This window comes from Pristis pectinata, chromosome 2 (assembly GCF_009764475.1).
Source record: "Pristis pectinata isolate sPriPec2 chromosome 2, sPriPec2.1.pri, whole genome shotgun sequence".
Classification (NCBI taxonomy): Eukaryota; Metazoa; Chordata; class Chondrichthyes; order Rhinopristiformes; family Pristidae; genus Pristis; species Pristis pectinata.
The window spans coordinates 47,153,089-47,178,767 of NC_067406.1; the positions used below are offsets into that span (position 1 = coordinate 47,153,089).

At 38.9% G+C, this 25,679-nt stretch overlaps 1 protein-coding gene across 1 annotated transcript in view; it reads left to right on the forward strand.

The window, feature by feature from the left end:
• The window catches only part of parp8 (poly (ADP-ribose) polymerase family, member 8), a 292,103-nt gene that overhangs the window by 88,091 nt on the left and 178,333 nt on the right, over positions 1 to 25,679 (forward strand). Inside the window, exon 3 of the mRNA XM_052010563.1 lies at positions 18,304 to 18,341. Coding sequence (XP_051866523.1) covers positions 18,304 to 18,341 — 38 coding nt within the window. The remainder of the gene's footprint in view (positions 1 to 18,303; positions 18,342 to 25,679) is intronic.

The window sequence follows — 25,679 nt, forward strand, 5'->3', positions numbered from 1 at the left end:
AGGGGTGGTGATTGGATTGGAATTGGTTTATATTTGTCACTGTATCTTGGTACACGTGTGCCTTCCAGACAGATCATTCCATACAAAAGTACATCAAAGTAATGAAAAGGAAAAACAGAATGCAGAATATAGTGTCGCATTTACAGAGAAAGTGCAGTACAGGTAGGCAAGTAAGGTGCAAGGGCCATGACGAGGTAGACTGGGAGATCAAGAGTTCATCTTTTAGTGTATAAGAGGTCCGTTCAGGAGTCTGATAACAGTGGGATAGAAGCTGTCCTTGAGCCTTGGACAGGGTGTGCTTGGGGAAAATTCAGACTGTTCTCATATGATCAATGGGGAAGTGAAGAGGATGCCAAAGGGGAAGCTTGTGGAGGGAGCTGGAAAGTGGATCAAGGTGCTGAAAGAAGATTGTAGGCATTGGGTTGAAAATCATGAGATGCAGCCAGTGAGATGGGATGGAAAGACTGAGTGGAGTGATTGCCATTGAGGGCATCGTAAGGGAATGGAACCCACTGTGAAGAGTGAGAGCAATCAATGCGGATGTGAAGAGGACATTGGAACTTTGTTCTTATTTGTGTCTGTTAGTTCTGGCAAGCTCATACCCAACAAAAATAACTAGAAACATGCAGGAGATCAGATAGTATCTTTCAGAAGAATAGGAATCAATATTTTGGGTACTTCCTTAGAACTGAAAGGTTTGCATCCTGACTAGACCAAGACATAGATCAATAGATGTTTCACCACTAAAGTATTTAAAGGACATGGGCATTGGACAAGACTTAAGGCACAGGATCAGCCAAGATCACATTGAATGATAGAGGCTCAAGAAGCTGCATGGTTACTTTTCAGTTCTTTTTCCTATATTTTTATTTAATTGCCTTTTCCCTCCATGCCCAGAGAAGTAAGTACACCTATTGCTCAAACCTTTCTGCCACCAGTAAAAGATCAGGGACTATGGTGAAGATCTAATCTTTCTTTTTAAATTTTGGAACAGAAATATCTGATTTTATACCTTAACAGTAACTTTCATTCTCGTATTTGTAGTAGGTGTTAGCAATCGTAACCTAGAAGCCTAACCATTTAATGGGACAATACAGTAAATTTCCCCCTCTCCCCCAACTACTTTATCCTTTGAAAAACTCCCAATGGGCTGGTCCATACTCAAGCAGTTTCTCTGCTTTTCTTTATTCTATCAAATTCCCACTTTGCTGAATCCCAATTCAATTTGCAGGTTTTCCATCAATTCCTTTCAATCTGGCACTCCTTTAGATATTCACTTATTCTTTGCCTTCCTTGAAAATCGTTAGAGTAGTGCCTTACTGAAACCAACACAGTGCAATTTTGCACAGGGAAGCCTAACAATGCAATCATGACCAAAGAATCTGTTTCTCTGTAATGTTGGGTGAGAGATAAATGTTGTTCCTCCTTTTCTCACATGTGAATATCACTCCTGCCATTAACTATCTCTTCAGTACCTTACGAGGTGTTCTTGTTTGTTGGTTGATATATTTTATTGATTCCCCTAACTTTATTCTGTGTTGTTCATCTGTAATTTCTTGGAGTTTCTGAATGTTTGCAACCGTGTTTATATTTGTTTTTGATTTCTGGAATCTGCAGTTTGCTTTATGTTCAGCCCAAACTTAAACTCATTGCATCATTTGGGGTACTTCTTCCTCACTGTTGACGATAAGTGGACTGTGATTAATCAAATCAAAGAGTTTATTAACCATACAGCACAAAACAGGCCCTTCGGCCCACCATCGTTATTGCCAAATAATTATATGAAATTGAGCAATGTGTGGTATTCTGTTAGAGAAGGTTATTTTTCAAAAACAGCTTGTTGCCTTTGATGCAAATAAACAAATTGTCCATCACTCAATCATAGCAGAACAGTATTTTTACTGCTTGTGCTAATGATCTTTCAAAAAGTGATCTTTTAGAATAAAAACTTTCATTAAGTCACTTACAATGTTCTCCCTGATGGTGAAGTTTAATCATTCATTTATTCAAGTTTGAAAATTAATGATTATGGGATGCAATTAAGAACGTAGGTAAAGTAGATACAAGACCGCATTTTAGTCTTTGAAGAATAAAGGGGAAGAAAGCTATTGTATAGCTTTTATTAATACACAATGTCTATGTGCCTACAACTTCTCCCAACCTTGTCTTTTTCTTTCAAAGTGTATGCATTCATTATGAACCAATCGGAAGCCTCCACTGTCTGCATGACTAGATGCCCTGATTACCTTGGAGTCTTCTTACTGTTTGTAATTAATGACAATAACGTCTGCCATAATTGGCTCCCAGCATCCTGTGAGAATACATCCAAACAGTATCATGAGTACTCCAAGCAAAAGAAGCACAATTTAAAATTGGTTTTAAATTTGGAAGCTTATGAATGAGATTGCTTCAAGTGACACAAAAAAATCTATTTATTTGATGTCTCAAAGCCAGGTTGTTTATGCACGAAAGACTTGAGCTTCCATATTCTAAATCAAGCAAAGAACATTCTATCATCTTTTCTGAACAAAATTTGGGTCTGGATTACTTCGTGATTTTTCACAGAGTACCACTGATAAAGTGAACAATAGCTTTCCTCTGACAATAAGCTGTACCGATTTGAAACTAGAAAAACTCACTTTAGGTGTACAACTCAATGTTTAACATTTCTGCCTCTCAAATGTTACTGAGCCAATGTGATTCAGAAGATTCTGTGTTCAAATCCATACTAGAAGCTTGGGCATGTATTTCGGGCTGACTTCCCAATGCAGTATTGTGAGAGTACTGTATTATTGGATGTGACATCTTTCAGATGAGATGTTAAACTGATGCTTTGATGATGTAGGAGATCCTTGGTAATATTCTGAGTAACCTGACAAATATTTATCTCTCACCCAACATTGCAGAGAAACAGATTCTTTGGTTATGATTACATTGTTAGGTTTCCCTGTGTAAAATTGCACTGTGTCGGTTTCAGTAAGACACTACTCTAACAAGTTTCAAGCTCTTGTCAGTGCCAGCAATTCACCTAACAGTTATGACCTCAACAGCCAGTACTTAAAGAGACATAAACAAGTCCAACCAACACTCTTCCAGTGAATGGATGCTTCAGTGATAGGAGGAGAGTAGAAGAGTGTCCCTGGGGTCAGAAGACATAGATAAGCTGATGATGAGTAGATCCCCAGTAAGCATTTTCTTTGTGCAAGAGTCCACAGAGTTGTATTGGCTGGTTGATTAAGGAGAATATTGCAGTGGCATAGAGAGAGGATCAAAGGCAAAAATCCATCTACCATGAATTATAACAATATGTTATGCAATTCCAGTTTGGGTCTCTTCCATAGTGGAAAGGATATTGAGGTGCAAATTTTCAGGAAAATTACAGATGTGTGCAAAAGCCATGGAGTACCAATCATGTGGAACTTTGCTATCCAAATGTAGATTGGAATAGCAATAATATAATGGGCAAATAGGGAATTTTAGGAATATAGTTTTACAAAATAAGAATTTCTGAAGCATATCAGGATCACCTTATTGATCAGTATGTTTCCATTCCAAGAAGGAAAAAGCATTATTAGGTTTGGTTCTTGAACTTGAGCCAAAGCAAATGGAACAAACATCCTTGGGGGAATATTAAGGAAACAGCAATTATAATTTCATGAAGTTTAGAATGACTATGGAAAAAGATATAAACAACTCCAAGACGAAAATAGTCAGTTGGAAAAGGATCAATTTCTGTGGGATGGGAATAGATCTGGCCCAGGTAAATCAGAATCAAAGCTTGGCAAGCAAAACTGCATTTGAACAATGGGAGACTGATAAGTTGGAGATGTTTCAGCTACAGTCTAGGTACATCCTCATGAAGGCGATGGATGCAGAAATTAAGGTCAGAGTCCGCTGGATGACCAAAAAAGGGAGTAAAATAGAGCAGATAAAAAAGAACATATAACAGATGGCAGGTTGTTAACGGAAGTGAGAACCGGGCCGATCAAAGGAAGTTCAGAAAGGAAGTAAAAAAGAGAGAGCAGAAGACTGGCGGTAAATTTAAATAAAAGGAATCCAAAAATATTCTCTAAGTATATAAATAGGAAAATGGTTGTTAGAGGCAAGGCTGGGCTGATCCAAAACCAGAAAAGAAATCAACAGGTGGAGGCAGGGTCATGGTTGAGGTACTTAGTGAGTACTATATATCAGTTTTCACCAAGGAAGAAGATGTTGTTGGAGTCTCTGTATTTGGGGGGCTAAAAACTGACAAAGGAGTCTAGAAAGGCTACCTGCACTTAGAATGAATAGATCATCTGGCTGAGGACAGGAGACTGATGCAGCTGGAAGAGCTGTTGCTTCATACCTCCAGTGATCTGGGTTCAACTCTGATCTCCAGTGCCGTCTGTGTGTGCACATTCTCCCTGTAACTGCATGAGTTTCCGTTGGACGCTGCAGTTTCCTCCCAGATTCCAAAAGCATGCTGGTAGATTGGTTAATTGACCACTGGAAAGAGCCTCTAGTGTTTTGGTAAGGGTTAGAATCTGGGAAGAGTTGAAAGGAATGTGAGGGGAATAATATAGGCTGAGTGTAAATGGGTGTCTGATGGTTGGCATGGATGTATTGGCCCAAGTGATGTTCTTCTGCACTGTAACCTCATTCTATGATAGTGTAATCTTAATAAATACAAAGAATGCAGTTTGAGTGTTGGGCCCGAAGTAGTACAAATTAATGGGAAATGGGGTTGGTAAAAGCTGGCTGTTCTGTGACTACATAAAGACAGTAATTTTCAGCTCAGAAAAATTGAAAATAGTGTTCAAAATTAATTTTTGGTATTATGTTAATGTTGGCATAATTTAGAGTCATAGAGTCACACAGCACAGAGAGACAGGCCCTTTGCCCCAAGCGGTCCAGGATGACCATCTAAACTAGTCCCATTTTCTTGCTTTTGGCTCATATCCCTCTAAACATTTCCCATCCATGTACCTGTCCAAGAGCCTTTTAAATGTTGGATGTTAAAATTTGGGGGAGTTTCACACCAGGAAAATAGTGCCACCAGAAATCCTCCTGAAAATTAAGTGGTTGAATATCCCAACAGCCACTAATATACCCAATATTGCTCTACTCTAGGTTAAACTGATTTTCAGTATCACAGGACAGTTCTTTTCAAAGGAAGAAATTTCTAAGCCTCTTTAATGTAGCAACTATTCACATTTTTTCTTATAAAATGAAACTATGGAAAATAATTTTGCCCTTGTCATTTGGTTTGAATTTTAACTATGGCCATTTTATTGGAGCATTGATTCTACAATGTGTACATGGTTCTGGTTGCAGAGGCAACAGTCCTACATCACCGGCTGAACAATCCTAGAATGAGACACCAAGGGTTGTAATAATGCCTGCCTACCAACAAAGTTAGCATGATTTCTGGCTGATGTTGCATTAGGCAGAGTCCTTACTGGTTGAATGGAGACACCACATATCACACCATAACCTGAGGGGCTGAATTTTCTCCTGTATTAATAATTAACAGGAGGAACTTATCATGCTTGATAGCTAACAGTAAAGTTGTGCAATCTACTATCCACAACAAGCTCACACTTGGTCTTAGGTTGCACAAGCCAAACTAAAATATATAATTAATTGTTGATCTTTTATTTGATAATGTGGTCATTAGAAAACAAAACTACTCATATGAAATACAAAATCAATCTTAAGGATGATGTTTCAAATAAAATGGTTTGTATGATATTTTAAGCTGAGCAAACTGCAGCAACCAAGCTAGATTTCACAAGCCGACTGAAGGAGTATGATGGATGTGATAAGCTCACAATCTGTCTGTTCTTTCAACTGATGTGAAGAGACAGGGCCTAGTTAGACTTGCTTTGAAACAGCTAAAACATAATTATTAATTTTAAACATATATTTCCAGTAAAGTGGAGTTTCAGTAAATTGCATTTAAAAAAATGTAAATTTAAACAATTTTTAACACTAAGTTTAAAAGTAACCTTCAAAGCAATTAGTCCATTCTTCTGTCCCAGGCATTGGAGGTTCTTAACCAGCTTATCTCAGTCCCTGCATCTGTGTTCATTTTTGAAGGTAAACAGAAACACAGTTATACACTACAATTTCATCACCAATTAGGATTGAATGTATAGCTTAAAGTAAAATTGACTAGTTTGTAACGGCTATTGCCTGACTTATTTTAGGCTAAGTCAATGAATTATTCTTGAAGTGCAATCAGTGTTCTGTAGGGAAACACAGTAGCTAATTTCTGCACAGCAAGGCCCCACAAACAGCAGTCAGGCAAATACAAGTTTTTTGTCATTATGATTAAAGATTGTTATCAGCCAGAACAGTAGGGAACATTTCTTTAATATTCCTTTTGTGGCATGGGATCCTTTAATCCACCTGAACAGAGAGATGCAGCCTCATCTATAAACCTTTGTGAGCAAACCTCTACTACAGTACTGCACTATAGTATTAGCCTGCATTTTGGGCTCAAGTTCCTGAAGTGCTGCTTGAAGACTTGTAACTTACCTAAGAGAGTCAGAGTGCCATTGCTGGGTCTAGAGTGCACTCCAAGAAAATACTTTATATTGTGCAAAGCCTTTCATGTGCTTAAGATATCCCCAAAGTATTTCACATTCTGAATATATGCCATATGAAATTAAGATCACTATTTGCTTTTACATTCTCTACCTCCAAAACAAATACCCAAAATTCTATTTATCATTGTAATGCTTCATTTGACCTATTTTTCCACTTTTAATGCTCTGTCAGCTTGATACTTGATCACTTTGATCTATGTCCTGTTAAAATCTTCTCATATGACTTCTAGTGTTTTTTTTTACTTTCCCCATACTGTACTACTTCATATTTCACTGTATTGAATTGCACCTGCTAGTTACTTGCCCATTCTTCTAAGCTGTCTGTGAGACACCTTTCTGTTTTATTATCTATTGCATTTATTCTCAAACTTTGTCAAATATGGAATTGTCATGACATCACAACATAATTCTTTTTATGCTAGTTCAACACATGTATACTGTTAATGCCACACTACAAATCCAAGAAAAATCCATTTCATCACTATTAGCTCATCTTCAATCCACTGCACAACAGCCTGTCTATGCAGTTATGTTACCATTAATACTGACTTTTCATGAATAATTATTTTCTGAATTAAGATGTACAAATTTCACTTTGATGCGCAATAGATGATTAGTATGCAATTCTCATGCATAATCTCATCTGCACTCTCTGGGTAACATACTCTCTCTCTCCCTAAGTGCACTGATTAAATATCTACCAGACAATTCCCTTACTCTGGTGAGTTAGTTAGGTGATCAATTGTTTCAACCAATCAAGGTCTACTTGTTCTAAGTTACATGGGAATGTTTTCTTCTGTGCAGACCATATAAAATAGTGTAATTGGAATGCATCTGAAGAACTATTCAGCGCTATGGCTACTGAGGTCTCCACCAAAATTTGTGTCATTGTTTCTGCTACTGCAGTCTTCCTTGGGAGTGGGACCTTCTGCAGGCACAAACCCTCTGCAAATTTTTGGGGAATTTTTGGCACGTTGATAAAACCACAGAACAGTGAAGTTAACTGAACAGTTTGAACTATTGCCAAAAGTTCACACAGTGTCAGCAGAAGTTAGCAAAGTTAGTGAAAGATTGGCTGGTGCAATAAGAATAATGCCTTCTCTATTAGTACTGGAGTTCCATCCATTAATTTTCTTGCACACTTTTGTCTGCCTGAAGGAAATGAAGCAGTAGTTAGGAATCAGAAAAATTTCCACAAGATCATAAAGATATTACAAAGTCACAAATTGGTCACTTGGTCCAATATTTTTTATTAAAATAATCTCTATGGCATTTATAGAATTACTTCAGAAAACCTACGGAGGTAAAAGGGTCCCCAGTGTGACATTTTGAAGAAACTGAATTATTTACACAAACACTGATGGAACACTTTGATAAATTTGCACTTGTGTAAGTAGCCTTGGTGTAACTTGATCTTTAACCCTTGACACCACACAGGAACAAATAGCTCTTTATTAAGCGCTGCGACTCTGGTGTGCATTTACAAAGTTGTTCCACATTGCTTTTCAATAATGACTCGAATGTACTATATTTGTAAATTGACACTTAACTATTGATTAGATAGGTCACAAATTGTCTTTTTCATAAATCAACATTCATAATAACTTCATGCTTAAACCCTCAGAATCCTTACCTTCATGTCATGCTTATGTCATGCAAAACCTTCACCGTCATATTTATAACCCTCAGAAACAATATCGGACGTCATGTTTACATTAGCTCAAGTTTGGTATTGGAAGGTTGAAAACATGAATAAAACTGAACAGTTTGGGCTGCATTATAGGGGAAATTAATATCAATAATTATGCTTCTAATCTGTTTTCAGTTATCTTGATTAACATCAATATATTCAGTTGAGATCTTTTCTGCAAATGATTTATTTTCTTCTGAGTTTCCCCTTGTCTCCTTAGATCATCCACATACTCAGTTCCACATACCATCCTGAAACTGGTACAGTGAGATTGTCGCATTGTGTAAAGGCATTATTCGTTACTCCCTCTTCTTGTGACAATATTACATCTATTATTGTTCCAAATGTGTATTTATGATTGTTCTAAATTTCTATCTGGAAACAGGTGCTGGTTTAAATATTACCTGAACCTTTTAACTACAGAGAACTTAAATAAGAATGTATGCAAGTGTTAAGAATGAATTGAATTGCATTGAATTTGTTTGTGATCTGCTTCAGTTTTTAGTTTAGGTGTAGGCCAATCTCTATGTCATTGTACTTTCAGTAAGCTATATGATTGGCAATCTTTGTAATCACCTGGAACTTTTCACAATAGGCTAATTTTGGAGCAAGATCAAAATGCTCAAGATTTTCCAACTTGAGGCAATGCCATGTCTCTGAATGAAAAACACTGGAACACATTTTAAATGACATTACATAAATACACACTGCATTCTGAAGATCCATGGTCAATAAGTATCTCCTATTTTTCAATTACTTTTTCCTTTGTGATTCCACTTACCCTGTCTCCCTTAATCTCTTCTGTCCCTGAACACTTATTTTTGCATTTATTCATTCATTCACATGATGAGACCAGCATTTATTGTCTATTCCTAATTGTCCCTTGAACAGAGGGTGCTGCCAGACAGTTCCAGAGAGCATTTCAGGGTCAACCACATTTGGCTAGGCCAGGTAAGAATGGAAGATTTCCCTTCCTGAAGGACAATAGTGAGCCATGCTTTTCTTTATCCTGTCCTGATACAATTCCCAGGTGGAATCTGAGCACTTGCACCATTAGAAGTAGTTGACATCATGTGGACAAATAGCTCCTGGCACTAATATGGTCCCCTCTTTTGGTTATGTCTAAGAGGGAGCTGCTGCTAGATTCTACTCTGGAAACATTATTTATCAGTCTGGAGTGCCACTTGGGCTTGCCTCTGGGTGGGAAGGCTGGGTACCAGCATGTACAGCTATTGCAAGAGATAACAGAACCAAGCAATTTGCATCCAGTCACACTTCTACTGGGACCACGATCTGTCTATCAAAAGATTGATGTGATGGCTCATCTAATGGTACACTTCAGATCTCACGGACAAACACCTCTCAGGGTTCTTTATCTCATCCTTCAGTGTCCAAAATCTAATTGTAATTCTGTAATCCAATCTCCAATCAGAGCAGAGCAACCGTCCAGTCCTGGATTATATTTTTGAAGTAAAGTTTCTGCAGATTCAAATCCCACCAATCTATCAATATCTTCGGTGAATGCAAAGATTTCTCAATGTCAGTGTAAGTGAAATCTGTCGACTCTAGAATTACAGCCAGCAGCAGCACAATATGCTTGGAGATGGACCTTCTTTGCAGATGAATGCACTGGGCTGAGTCCACTTTGTTTCTATCAGTAGTTGTCACATCCTCTAATTGATGCTCACTATTCCCATTAATGTTTATTAACCAAAAGATGTCATGTCCCACTTCCTACTTACCTCTGGGCAACATAAGCATTATTACCTCATTATTGTCAGACCATTAATAGAAAGGAAAACATAGTAAAATACAGTAGGGTATTGGTAAACTTAAGTAATCTGATTGACTGGACATACGATTACCAAATTAATATCATAAGGCCTAACTGTGAGTTGGTGCATGTTGTCAGGAAAGCCACATGCCGGATGAGTAACAACAGTGGGAGAACAGAAGTATTTATGCTTACTGATATGAAAATAGATGTTCAGAGGGAACAGCAGCTGGTAATTCACATGGCTACACTAATGATCTGGAGACTTGGGTTCAAATCCCAGCAGGATAGCAAGGAGATTTTAATTCATTTAATTTAAATATTCTGAAATTAAATAACTAGAGCCAGTAATGGTGGCTAGGTTGTCGTAAAATCCCACCTGTTCTATGAATGCCATTTTAGAGAAGGAAGTCAACCATCCTTGAATATTTTGGCCTATCATGATTGCAGTCCTACAACAAAGTGATTGATAATTAACTACCCTCTTAACTACCTTCATGGGGAATTAAGGATGGACAGTAATACTGGCCATGCCAGCAATGCCCACCTCTTGAAAGTAAAAAAAAAACAAATCATAAAAATAAGTGAAGCTGTTTAATAAAGCTATAAAAATGAAATTCAAGCTCTGAAATTTATTTTTGGAACAATGCAACTGAAAAGCAGAGAAGCCATGTGAAAGTTTTATAGAATTTAGGTTAGTTTGAACCTGGAGAATGAAGCACGAAGCAAGATCTATGTATTATAAGAAGGAGAAGGAGGAACTAATAAAGGAGAAAAGAAATAAAAGACTATTGAGTAGTGACGGTAGAGGTTTGACCATGGTAAAGGTGCCATATAAATGAAGGGAGTTGTTGACAAATAGTATGAAAACATTTGGCAAGATGAGATTCAGAGAAGTTGTTTCTATTTCTAAGAACAACAAAATTAGAGGCCATAAATACCTTGGTTATTATTAAATCTAATAGGTAATTTGAGAAAATCATCCTTACCTAAACTGTACTAAGAATAGGAAATACACCACCATAAAGAACAATTAAAGCTAATAATGTAACACATGTAAGGGGACACTAGATAAGTAAACGACGGAAAGGGAAATAGAAACGAATGCTTTTGACCTTAAATGAAGAGTCATGGAGCGTGGATTATGTGAAACTGTTGGAGATCAATTGGAATAAATTGATTATTCCATGCTGTAGATGATGTGAAATATCTCACTCGAGTGGAATGGGAACAGGTAAGCAAAAGATGCAAGTGACAATAGAATAAACAGGGCAGGATTTTCCTCCAGGAACATCTGTGTTGCTTTTCTCTCAGCAGAATGTTTCTCCCAATCACCTTCCTCAATCTATCACACCACAGATGATAAAGGAGAAACTTATGTCATCTTGATACTTCTCAACACCTTCATTATAATCATCTTGTTTGTCTTCATTATCCTTTATCTTAGCTGTTATAATAGTTTTGCTGGAAGGTGTAGCAGAGGCTAAAAATGGACAAACATAGCAAAAAAGTTGACAAATTTACCGATTTGTTAATTTTTGTGTTGAAGGTTTTAACAAATTTACTGTAGTTTAGCAATGATTAGGTCATTACATCTGAATGCCTGTTTTTAGTGGTTAAGGAAGAAATGGCCCCATGCATCTCTTATCTGTTTCTTCTTATTAAGCATTCCCTTGGGTCAGTGATGACTTATATCCACTCCAGTTCTGTGAGTTCTGAGGTGGCTGATGAGGCCAATGAAATTTGGCCTCATCAGCCACCTCCTCAGGAGGCTAAAGAAATTTGGTTTGTCCCCTTTGACTCTCACCAACTTTTACCGATGCACCATAGAAAGCATCCTATCTGGATGTATCACGGCTTGGTATGGCAACTGCTCTGCCCAGGACCGCAAGAAGCTGCAGAGAGTTGTGGACACAGCCCAGCGCATCACGGACACAAACCTCCACTCCTTGGACTTTGTCTTTATCTCTTGTTGTCTTGGTGTAGTAGCCAGCATAATCAAAGACCCCACCCACCCGAGACATTCTCTCTTCTCTCCTCTTCCATCGGGTAGAAGATACAGGAGCCTGAGGGCACGTACCACCAGACTTAAGGACAGCTTCTACCCCACTGTGATAAGACTATTGAATGGTTCCCTTATATAATGAGATGGACTATGACCTCACGATCTACCTTGTTGTGACCTTGCACCTTATTGCACTGCACTTTCTCTATAGCTGTGACACTTTACTCTGTACTTTTACTGTTTTTACCTGTACTACATCAATGCACTCTGTACTAACTCAATGTATCCACACTGTGTAATGAATTGGCCTGTACGATCGGTTTGTAAGACAAGCTTTTCACTGTACCTTGGTACAATTGACAATCATAAACCAATACCAATACCAATGTCGAATTAATTCACAGACTCAGCCATAGGTGAGGTAGGGTGTATGGGTAGGTAGTTTGAAAGGTGGTGCGCTCCTTCTGCCGTTTTTAGCTGGGGTTCCACATGCTTGAGTTCTCCATCCCTTCTCTGATGCTCCATCTCCATTTTGTGGGGTATCGACCAGGGATTTCCATGAGGTGGTGAGGATGTCACAATTTTTTCAAAAAGACTTTGAAAATATTCTTGAAGTATTTCCTCTGCCCTTTTTTTTTTGTTGTTGTCGCAGGGCTCCCAGCAAAGTGCCTGTTTTCCCCTTTAATACTCCTACCTCTTAAAACTATGCCTTTTGGTGTTTGATACCCCTGTGGAATTAGATACATATTATGTTTAAGAGCCATTTAGGCAGGCACATAAATAAGTAAGCAAGGCATAGAAGGATATGGGCAAATGGGATTAGGTTAGATGGGTAGAAAGGTTGGCACACAGGAACAAATAGCTCTTTATTAAGTGCTGTGACTCTGGTGTGCATTTACAATTTACTTACATGGAGATTACATTAGTTATAAACCTTTGATCTTGGCTGAATACTTTGTGAGTTATGAACTAAATCTGCACACTTAGCCAATAAAGATCAAAGAGAAATAAGGAGGAAATTAGAAATAGAGATACATTCACAAATTTGCAACTTCTTTACACAGTTGGGAAAATTAAAAAAAATGCATTTCCTGATATTGAAATGAACTGTCTCACTGCATGATCCAAGAATTTCCTAAGGAATTGCTGTGCTTGCTTTGGGCGATGAGGTATTAATGAGCTTCTCTGAATCTGCTGTGCTTGACTTGCTGACTCGAAGATTGACTGAATTGGTATGATAAAGTGTTCTGTGCCCCTATTTGTGATATTATTGCTCTAGATAGCTGAAATTGTATTTACAGAAATCTCCAAGGAAAAGCAAATTCTTGATTCCTATCACTTTCCGAGAATTTTGATGAACATCTATTTCATCTTTGCCAGAGTTCTTAGGGACTACATTGAGAATGAGTGAGCAACTCTCTGATCTCCTCGTCCTTCATCAATGACAGCAAAACCAAATACAGGCACTCAAACCATCCTTTCATGTCTCTGACCTTCTAGACAAGCAACAGGAGGGCTGCAATTCAGGCTGTGAATGAGACACAGGAGATGGATTTGTTGCAAGATGGGGAATCAGTTGATTGAGGAGCTGTCCAGAGAATGAAAACAATAAAAAATGCACATGTTGAAATAAAAATATAATAGCTCTCCAGAGACATGGCTTCCTGTGCTGCAGATTTCTATGAACACTAACGTGGCTCTGTTCTTTCATGGTAGCTGTCATATCTGGGATCTCCCCATGAGGGTTCTGTGCTGATTACTTGTCAGTTGATCAACTTATGATAATGGTTCAGCAAGTGAGGTAGGCAAGATCTTATTATTGTTAGCCTGCCTCCAGAATGCTACTCATGGTGCTCACACATTTTATGGAGTCAGTCTTGTGTGATGGACTTGGCAATTCAAAACATAAACTGGAGCAAATATGCAATAGTTCAAGTGACAATGGTGCAACCTCGTGTGAGAGACCTGTCACTGGCATTCTTGGTAATATTGAAAGCCAATAATATGATTGAGTTGGTTTTTAATTCATCAGATAGCAGTGAACTTACCAGTGCTTACTAATGGTTTTAGCATAGTTAAGTTGCAATATCACTACCATAAGTTCTTGTTTGGAATCATAAACTTTGGATCTTGCCAGCCTCTGCTTAGATTCCATATACTCCATAACATCCAAATATTCATAATTTGATTATTAGAGCCTATGTCGCAATGATAGGTTTCTATATTTTGGACTGTTGTCTGATTTTTAAAAAACTTTTTCCATAGAATGTGCTTTATGTTTATATATTTATTATAATGTCTCTGATCTGCTTTAAACTTTCCTTGTTTTATAATAGTAAGTAAACTAGTCTTTGCTATAACATGTGTGATTCTAAATGCCCAACTCTATAGATATAGATTTGTTTTTTTAACATTTGACACCTCTACTAGTAGTACAAGTAGTACTCATAGGGAAAGGAGGTGGGGTAGCATTGTTAATCAGGGAAAGTATCAATATGGTGATGAGCAGTGATATAGATGCAGTGGAATCAATTTGGTTGTAAAAAAGAATAGCAGGGGAAAGAAGACAGAGATGGGAATAGTCTATGGGGTCCCCAGAATGTTGCCTTTCAATAGCACAAAGCATAAATTTGGAAAAATCAAACGTGGGTCAAATGACAATTATCATGGGTGTTTTTCTCCCATCTTATTAGCTTTTTAATCTCTTGCTACTGGTTCATGAGAAGTTCCGAATTTTCTGATTTACCGTTAGCTTTTTCCACTGAACAAGGAACCTTGGTCAAGGAATTACGGAGGGCATCAGAGACTGTTTTTTAGAGCAATATACCACAGTACCTACCCAGGACCAAGCTATATAAGATTTCATCATGTATCAGAAGTAAGATTAATAAGAGACTTGTAGTCAAGGATTCTTTTGGGAATAGTGATCACAACATGGTAGAATTCCGTATATGGTTTGAGGGTGAACACCTTCGTTCCAAAACCAGTGTCTTCAGTTTAAACGAGGGCAAATACAAATGTTTGAAGCAAGAGTTATCTTGAGTGAACTGAGAAAATAGGCTAAAGGAAAGGTCAATAGATGAGCAGTGGCAGATATTTAAACAGATATTTCGTAAAGTTCAGCAAAAAATTATCCTAATTAGAAAGAGAGATTCCATGAGAAAGATGAACCAACAAAGGAGGTCAAGCAACATATTAATTCAAAAACTAGAGCATTCAAAGCTGGTGGTGGATCAGAAAATTGGGAACATTTCTTGAACCAGTAGCAAGACATTAAAAAGCTAATAAGGTGGGAGAAAATTGATTATGAGAGAATATTGGCAAGTAATATCAAAACAAACAGCAAAAACATCCATGTACTCTATACATCAAAAGGAAAAGTATAGCTAAGGGAATTGTGTGACTCCTGGAGGGTATGATTCAGGAATTAATAGCAGGTATCCATGTTTGCTGATGACACAAAAATAGGTGACCAGGCATACTGCAGTGAGGATATTTGGACCCTGCAACAGTAGATGAATAGGTTGAGTGGAAGTTTGGCAAATTGAATTTTTATTTGGGAACGTTTAAAGTGATGAACATTGATAGGCTGAATCAAAAGGCAGATTATTATCTAAATGGAGAGGGATTGCAAGTAAGTACAAAGAGATATAGGTGTTCTTGTGCATGAAACACAATAGTTACCATGAAGGCTAAGTGAGTAGTTATTAAGACAAAAGGCTTATTGGGCTTTATTGCTCGGGGGTTGGAGTTTGGAAATAGGGAAGTATTGTTACAATTGTACAAGGTTTTAGAGAGCTCTCACCTGGAATACGGTCTATAGTTTTGGTTCCCTTATTTCAGAATGGATATACTTGAATTGGAGGCAATCCAGAAGAAATTCACTGAGGTAATTCCAGGAATGAAACAGTTATCCTCTCATGAAAAGCTACAGATATTGGATCTACATTTGCTTGAGTTTAGAAGGATGAGGGGTGATCTGATTGAAACATATAAGATTCTAAGGGGGCATGGTAGAGTAGATGTTGAGATGTTTCCACCAGTGGGAGAGTCTCAAATGAGGGGACATAGTTACAAGGTAAGGAGGTGATCATTTAAAACTGAGGTGTACTGGAATTTCTTCTCCCAGAAGATGGTGAATCTCTAGGATTCTCAACCCAGGCAGATTGTGAAGCATATATCACTGAAGGTATTTAAAGAGGAGATATATAACCTTTTGAAAGATTGTGGAATTGGAAAAGAAGAGGAGTTGGGGCCTAGGGTGGATCAACAATGATCATATTGAATGGCAGGCCAGGCTGGAGGGACTTGGTAGCCACCTCCTGCTCCTATTGTGTGCAGGTGTTCTTTCCATTAAGGTGATGTTAATTTTGTAATCCACCAACTTCAAAAGGAAAATAAGATTCAATTTAATCATGTACTGTAATTGTGACTATAATCTGTAATGGAAAGAAAACAAAACCTTGAGAATTAATAAGTAACTATCCTCTACAAGATGCTTCTCAGAACAAAATTTATTTGGTCATCAAGACTGTATGGGGAAAAATTATATTTAATATATCCTTTGGCACAGAATATTGTCGAAAAACTTCAAGATTAGATAGGATAGGTGAAGTAAAGAGGATTTGAAGGAATAATGAACCAGAGCAATTGTCTGCTCATGTGAAACATAAATGATAACACTCACTGATTGGGCTGAAAAGCATTTTCCATATTGTAATTTGCATATGCCTAAGAATTGGAGTTCCCTCTTTTTTGTTGGTGCTATGTTTAGTACTAATATCCATTCACGGCAGTCACGGTAGTGTAGCGGTTAGCGTAACACTATTATAGCGCCAGCGACCCAGGTTCAATTCCGGCCACTGTCTGTAAGGAGTTTGTACGTTCTCCCCGTGTCTGTGTGGGTGTCCTCCGGATGTTCCGGTTTCCTCCCACATTCCAAAGACGTACAGGTTAGGAAGTTGTGGGCATGCTATGTTGGCGCCGGAAGCGTGGTGACACTTGCGGGCTGCCCCCAGAACACCCTACCGAAAAGATGCATTTCACTGTGTGTTTCGATGTATATGTGATTTATAAAGATATATCTCATCCATTGATCTCTTCATGAAAGAGTTCATGAACTGAGCCAAAGATATGTGAAAAGTAGTGCAGTGACGTTAAGCATGACTTTTCATGTGCTGAAGCAGGACCTCAGCAGTTCCCATCAGCACCTCTATTCAGAGCTTGTGGAATGGGCTGCCGGAAATGGTGGTGGAGGCGGATATGATAGGGTCTTTCAAGAGACTGTTAGATAGGTACATGGAGCTGAGTAAAATAGAGGGCTATGGGTAAGCCTAGTAATTTCTAGGGTAGGGACATGTTCGGCACAGCTTTGTGGGCTGAAGGGCCTGAATTGTGCTGTAGTTTTTCTATGTTCTATGTTCTACCTGTCGTGTCATTGCTGCCCGACTGTTGGGACAGTGCTTTTTGAACTCTCTCCATGCCTGCCATAATATGGTGACAGAAAACATGGAGGAGGAGGACATGGAACTGTTGCTTGTCCCCACTCATGTGATGGCCCAATTAGCTGTCATGCTGCAAGTGGCTGCAAGCCACTGTGAGCCGTGGACTATCAACAGGCCAGAATTGCAACATGCAGTTCACAAGTGGTTGTTAAAAAAAGGCTGCTGTCAATGAAGGGAGTTCCAGTAAATTATTTAACATTATGCTGCCATTGAAATTGAGGCTGGGAGATGCTGTGTGCAGGATATCAATACAGCAGTGCAGAATCTTTAATTTCTGTCTTGTTCCTGAACCTTGTGTGTTGTGCTCCTGTTTTTTTCTTAGGTGCGAATAATGAATGTACAGACTTCCCCAAAGGCTCTAATTTCCCTAGCTGTGGGGAAAGTGTGCACTGTGCTGCTTTTGACATCATTAACCATGCTACTGACACTGGGCAAACAACAACCCACTCTGTGGTGAATTACAGTGCCCAAAAACGCCTGGGCTAATACCCTAATCATCCTGGAGCAGATTGCTACCATGATCTCATGTACAAAGTATAGCACTTATGTGCAAACAACACATAAATGGCATGTGTTAATTTCTAGGCTGTACATTTTTATGAACAATGATAAAATGCTGTTATTCTGGTTTGTGATAATGGAATTTGATGAAAATCATTGATAATAACTTTCTGACTGGTTGATTGATATGTCCATTTTCAAACACCAATTCTAATTATTGCTGTTTTTCTCCTCAACAGGGTGTCTTATTCAGTTCACGTCTCCGAGGATTATCCAGGTACTTAGTTCTCTGAAAGCCCTAGTGCTAAGGACATGATTAATGTGTGACATTTTGGAATGATACTGCATTGGTCTGGGCTGGCTGACTGTGCACATGCTGATTAAATGCAGTGATTGGCTTCTACCTGCATAGTTTGTAGTCTATTGCATTCACATGGAAGATTCACCTCGGGATGCTGGAATTGCTTAATATTGTAAATGTATAATCAAATGTCAACTGGTACATTGAACAGCTAAGAATAATAACTCATATACATGAATTGACCTAGGACAACTCCAACTATAAACTGTCAAGTCATCCCTACCCAAATTGAATCTGAGAACTGGGGCAGAAAATCCGTTGGATTTGTAAGTAAGTTCTCGAGAATACTTAATGAGTCCATTGAGCAAAAATCTCTTTTCTCACACAGCAAGAGCAGTATTTTCATGTCAAACTATATCAAGATTACTAATGCTAGACAGCACTTGTCACTATCCATAGTTTTTTGTACATAATCAACCAGTTACAAAAGATGATCATTAACATGCTTTGTTTCTTTCTGCCTATCTGATAATACTTTTTGAATATAGTCATTAGCACAGAATGCTTCAGCTTCTTTGCAGCACTGCCTTCAGTAACTCCTCTAAGTCAACACCTCAATGAAGTCATCAGCAAAAATAGTCGCAAGCAATCAGCAGTCGCTTGGTGTCATGATAGAATCTGTGGCACAACCTGATATTTTAAAGGGAAGCCTGATCTTGAAATATTATCTGTTTAAGTTATTAATTTACTGAAATTCATTTGATGTAATGACACAGATTTCTGATGGTGTTCACTTAGGCATGATTTGTAAACTGACAAACTATGGCTGTACTGGCTTATTTGGAAGTTAGCAAAATTGTTATGTAAAGGCTAAACTGTGGCCTTTGTCAATATCAGCGTTCATTGCTGCTTCAAAGAGCCAGGCACATGATGATGTTTGCTAAGAAGAGGCTGGTTCACCTCTGAGACGCATCTTGGATCTGCAGGATGGTTTAAGCGATAAGTGTTGCTGGCAAGGCTGGCGTTTATTGCCCAACCTAAAAGGCAGTGAACCAGCACCTTGAAACATTGCTGTCCGTTGAACAAAGGTACTTCTGTGGCACTGTTAAGTACTTCCCTAGTCAAGGAATTCTCCTTTCCTTGAGTAGAGAGCACCCACAAGTGAAAGCAGCAGTGAGCTTCAAACTAGAAAATGTACCATCTGTCAGCTGTCGCTTCCTGTAATGATCCTGAGACTGAGGCTCGGAGTGATATTCACCTTCACCTTGACAGATGAGTTGTCCAGACACTTGTCTGTGGACAGGGATATATTTGTCACCTTTAGAAGAGTGAAAGGGGGCTTGATAAGATCCTGAAGTGTCTTGACAGGATGGATGTGGAGAGGATGTTTCTCGTGAAGTGAATCTAAAAACAGAAGCCACTGTTTAAAAATAAGGTGTCACCCATTTAAGAGAGATCTGAGACAAAACATTTTCTTCTGAGGGTTGTGAGCTCATAAGACCATAAGAAATAGATACAGGAAGGGCTCATTCAGTCCCTTGAGCCTGCTCCACCACTCAATAAAACTATTGTTGATCTAACTTTCCTCATGTGGATATTTTCCTTCCTATCCCCATGGTCCTCACTGATTAAAAATCTGTCACAGTGTTGAATTCATCCAAGGGTTTATCCTGCTCAAGGAGTTCCATAGACTCACCCCACTTTGACAGAAGAAATTCTTCTTCATACTCAGTTTTAAATGGGGACTTCCTTATTCTTAGATGATTCCCTCTGATCCTGGACTCTCTTGTGAGGAGAAATGTCCGCCCTTAAGAATCTTACACATTGCAATAAGATTGCCTCTCATTCTACTAAATTTCAGTGAACACAGACACAACCCATTAAATCTTTCCTCATAATAGAATCCCTCAGTACCAGGGATCATCCTCGTAAACATTCTATGAACTATCTCCAATGATAATTTAACCTTGGAGTCTGTCGAACTATCTTCCTCAAAGAGTGGTAAGTTTTTGAATATTTTTAAGGCAGAGACAGATAGATTCTTGATAAGCAAGGGGGTGAAAGGTTACTATGGGTAGATATGAATGTGCAGTTGAAGTTACAACCAGATTGGTAATGATCTTATTAAATGGCAGAGCAGGCTTGACGGACCAAGTGTCCTCCAGCTGCTCCTAATTCATAGGTTTATGGGTTTGTATGTTTGTGTGTCACTTACGAAACTTTAGCCTCTGAGCACTTTATTCCTTGGATAGTTGGAGGGAGGGGCACGACTTCTGGAAAAATTTTGGGGATATGTCCTCTTAGCCAAAGTGCTTTTGCCCTTCATCCTGTGGGCTCCTTAAGCAAGTTGTATTTTGTCTTCAGGCTTTCTCCTCCTCGTCATGCAGGGGGCTAATGTTTCCATTTTGAACAGGATAAAGATCTATCATTATTTACCTTGCTCGTAAAATGTATGCTTAACCCTGATTGGCTCCCAAATAGACCTGCAGATAGTTGATGGTCCCTTTAAATAGCATGGATGTAAGCCATGTTCCTGCTGTTAAGATTTGCTTTTTGTATAGTCTGCACAGAGTGTTAATTACATTTCTGTGATTCAGTTTCACGGAGGAACCACCAACTGGGTGTTGCTCATGGATTGATGTCACCCATATGCCCTCTGTATGCTCTCTGTGTCATGCACAAAAATGTTGCAGGTCAAAATTCCTATTATGCTTGAGAAGTACTGTTAATTCTTAACTTCATTTTGTAATTGATACTACTTAAAAGACAAGAACTTCATGGTTGAATTTCTAGTTTTTTTTGTGCACTTTCTAGGCGCTATTTGTGAATAACTGCAAAAGATAACATGTTTGTGCAGGTGTGGTTAAATAAATCCAAAACAGCTTGTGTAGTGCTGCACCAAATTATGCTAACCTCAACCCCGAGGGTTATTGAAAGCCATTAGAACAGTTTCCTTGCTGGGCATCTGACACCTGAGTGCCTGCAGACAGGAAATCATATAAGATAATTTGGAGACTTTTTAAATTTATCTGCTGTATTTGCCCTTGCCTTTATTCATTTATATAGATCCTTAAGTGATACTCCAACCTTACCCAAAAGGTAATCAGCATGTGAATCACTACCCTCAAATGCATCTGTCTTTTTTAAAAGTCCTTTGAATCCCAGCAGCTATGTCCTTGCTTTTATATGAATGCTTACTCATACTTTATCTGCAGGATTTTTGAACTGCTGTCTATTGCTATGGACATGGTTTTCTTGTTTGGAGCCATGAGTTGACATTGTATTATTTCTTTCTCCTGAGATGATATTTCCGTCAATAATGTAGTGTTTCCCCAAGGCAAAAATAAATGATGTATGTAAAAGGTTTGGCAAAATGGCTGGAAAGTAATGATTAGCGGTGACTTTGACTTTGGATCAAGATACAGAATTAGCAATATCCCTTCAGCAACTATTGGAAACAAAAATTGGAAGAAGCATTCACAAAACTGAATTATATACATTTTAAACTGTTGTTCAAATACAAAATTATTCTGGTAGATTCTTTTGTCTTGTCCATGAATGTCACAAGCCTGCTTTGTGATTAAACTTGGGACACTAGGACCTGGCTGTGTGACCTGCCGCAATCCTACTTTTATCCACACCCTTGAGTGGATGAGTTGAAAATAAAAATGGCTGCTAGTTTAGCGGACATGTGGATGTTGATCTCACTGTGTTGACGATGTGATTAATGTCATTTCCACTTCACACTTGGATCCATTGAAACTATGCATTAGCTTCATCCATTATAATGATAAGTGGTAATGAAGATAGGTGAAGGCTATCTAGGATGGTTTCAAGAGTAAGTATTGTTGGTTGTGAGATTATGGGATTCTTGCTATGGAGTTGTGAAGCAATGTGGTTTATTTAGGCCAAGATGAATTTCATTGATTAAGTCTTTTGTGATTGCATCAGTTCAGTTGTGTCATAATTAAGATGATTTAGCTGGATCTTATGGACTGTTCTCACTGTTAATAGACTACAAAACTTTTCAATACATCAGTACACACTGAAAGAAAGAACATTCCAGTGTCAATGAAACTTGACATTGGTGCTGCAGCATTGGTGATGTCTGAGGAGAATTTAATTGATGGTACAAGGGTGCTTAAGGAGCCATCCACCTACATTTGTATCTACAATGGGGAAAGACTTCAGGTGATATGGATGTGTGAAATTAAAATGAGAACTGGAGAAAATGAAGTAAAATCTTTTCTCTGTTTGTTCCAAGCCAAGAATCCAATTTGATGGATCAAAGCTGGCTGTCAAAGATATGGCTAGATTGAAGGGGGAGGTTAAGAGAATGAAGGAATAGTCTGTGTCAGCAGGATTTGACAAATATTCTGAGGTGTTTTATGATGAACGTGGCAATTTCGGGATGGAAGCCAAGATTCCTCTAACTTTTTCAATGCGTAACCTGTACCTTACAGTATGAAGGAATAAATTGGGACAGAACTGAAGAGGTTACAGGAAGCAGGAGTCACTGAACCAGTTGAGTTTTCTGATTGCCTGTTCTAGTGGTTGCTGTGGTGGTGACAGATGGCACCATTAGGATTGAGAGGGATTATAAAATAACAAAGATAACAATCAAAAGAGAATGTAAACAGATACTCCTTATCACCTGATGATTTGTTTGCTCAGCTCAGAGAAGCACAGATCTCCACAGCTTTTGCCATCTCATTTGTTTACCAGCAGATCAAATTAGACAACACTCAAAGGAGTGCTCAGCAATAAATACTCAACTTGCACTGTTCTGAAACACAAACATCCATTTGGGATAGCATTAGCTTCATGTATTTTTCCTGAGGACAGGACATCATTTGATTTAAGATTTATTTGGAATGGAATCCAGGGTGATGGATCAATGAATGCCATTTGTGTAATTTTGCACACCCTGTAAGGGAAATAGAAAAGCAAAGCACATAAATGATCTTGCAATGAGACAAAGAATGTTCAACTATCATCTACAGAATGATGAAATTCCAGAAGGACTTGTGTGGCTGGATTTTACTGTTTTACTATAAGTTTCTACAGGGTGTTTTTGGTCCAAGTGGCTATCTCAGGAGGAAAAACAACTCATTACAGATGCTGGAAATGTGAAATAAAACAGAGGAGCTGAATATATCCAACAAATCAGGCACCATCTGTGAAGAGAGAACCAGAGTTGTCTTTTCAGGTCATTGACATCATCAAAACAGAGAAAATTCAGAAGCAAAACAGGTCTCAGCTAAAGTGCAGAGATGGATTTAACTGCAACTACATTTTGGAGTACAGGAATGCTCAGGACAATCAGAATACAGATACACTGAGTTGACTGCCAGTTGATGCACCTTCATGAGAGACCCAGTACTGGGTTGTCTCATTGCTGTGAAAGATGGATGGTAGTCCACTTGCAACCCAACAGCATGCTGCCATATTTCTACCCTCTTGAAGGTGTTCAAACAATCCTACATGGTCCATGTAGGGACCAATGACGTGGATAGGAAGAAGGAGGAGGTCCTGCAAAGAGAGTTTAGGGAATTAGGTGCAAAGTTAAAGGACAGGACCTCCAAGGTTGCAATCTCAGGATTGCTACCAGTGCCACGTGCTGGTGAGGCTAGAAATAGGAGGATCATGCAGCTAAATACGTGGCTAAGGAGTTGGTGCAGGAGGGAGGGCTTCAGGTTTCTGGATAATTGGGCTTTGTTCCAGGGAAGGTGGGATCTGTTCCGAAGGGACGGTTTACACCTGAACTGGAAGGGGACTAACATACTTGCGGGTAGGTTTGCTAGTGCTGCTCCGGTGGGTTTAAACTAGATTTGCAGGGGAGGGGAACCAGAGTGTTAGAGAAGAAAGTGAGGAGGAAAATGATCATGTGAGGTCTGCAGGTATGGACAGAAATCAAAGGTTTGTACATGATAGTAATGTTCTCAAGTGCATCTATTTCAATGCAAGGGGTATTGTAGGTAAAGCGGATGAGCTTAGGGCGTGGATTGGCACGTGGGATTACGATGTTATTGCTATTAGTGAGACATGGTTGCAGGAGGGGCAGGACTGGCAGCTTAATGTTCTGGGCTTCCGTTGTTTCAGACGTGATAGGGGGGAGGGATGAAAGGGGGAGGAGTGGCATTACAGGTCAGGGAACAGATCACAGCTGTGCGTAGACAGGACAGCCCGGAGGGCTCGTCTACAGAGGCCATATGGGTGGAGTCGAGGAACAGGAAAGGTGTGGCCACACTAATAGGGTTGTATTATAGACCACCCAATAGTCAGAGAGAATTGGAGGAACAAATCTGTAGGGAGATAGCAGACCGATGTAAGAAACAGGAAGTTGTAATAGTAGGGGATTTTAACTTTCCACATATTGACTGGGAATCCCACACTGCGAAAGGGTTGGATGGCTTGGAATTTGTCAAATGTGTTCAGGAAAGTTTTCTAGATCAATATATGGAGGTATCAACGAGAGAGAATGCAATACTTAATCTCCTGTTAGGGAACCAGGCAGATCAGGTGACAGAAGTATGTGTGGGTGAGTGTTTTGGGTCCAGTGACCATAAATGCAATTAGTTTCAAGATAATTATGGATAAGGATAGGTCTGGTCCTCGAGTGAAGGTTCTAAGTTGGAGAAAGGCCAATTTTGTGGAAATGAGAAAGGATCAAGGTAGGGTGGATTGGGATAAGTTATTTTCTGGCAAGGATGTGCTCAGTTAATGGAAAGCCTTCAAAGACAAAATTTTGAGAGTGCAGAGTTTGTATGTTCCTGTCAGGATTAAAGGCAAAGGTAACAAGCATAGGGAACCTTGGTTTTCAAGGGATATTGGTGAGCTGGTTAAGAAAAAGAGAGAGGTGTACAGCAGGTATAGGCAACTAGGAACGGATGAGGTACTTGAAGAGTATAGGAAATGTAAGAAAATACTAAAAAAGGAAATCAGGAAGGCAAAAAGAAGACATGAGGCTGCTTTGGCAGATAATGTGGTAAACCCAAAGGGTTTCTACAGGTATATTAAGAGCAAAAGGATAGTAAGAGACAGAATTGGTCCCCTAGAAGATCAGAGTGGTCATATATGTGTGGAGCCTCAGATGAGGGAGGTCTTAAACAGTTTTTTTGCATCAGTATTTACTCAGGAAACTGGCATCGTGGATATGGAAGGAAGGGAAACAAGCACTAGTGTCATGGAGCACATAGAGATTAAAAAGGAGGAGGTACTTGATGCTTTACAGCGAATAAAGGTAGATAAATCCCCAGGGCCTGACAAGATATTTCCTTGGACCTTGAGAGAGACTAGTGTAGAAATTGCAGG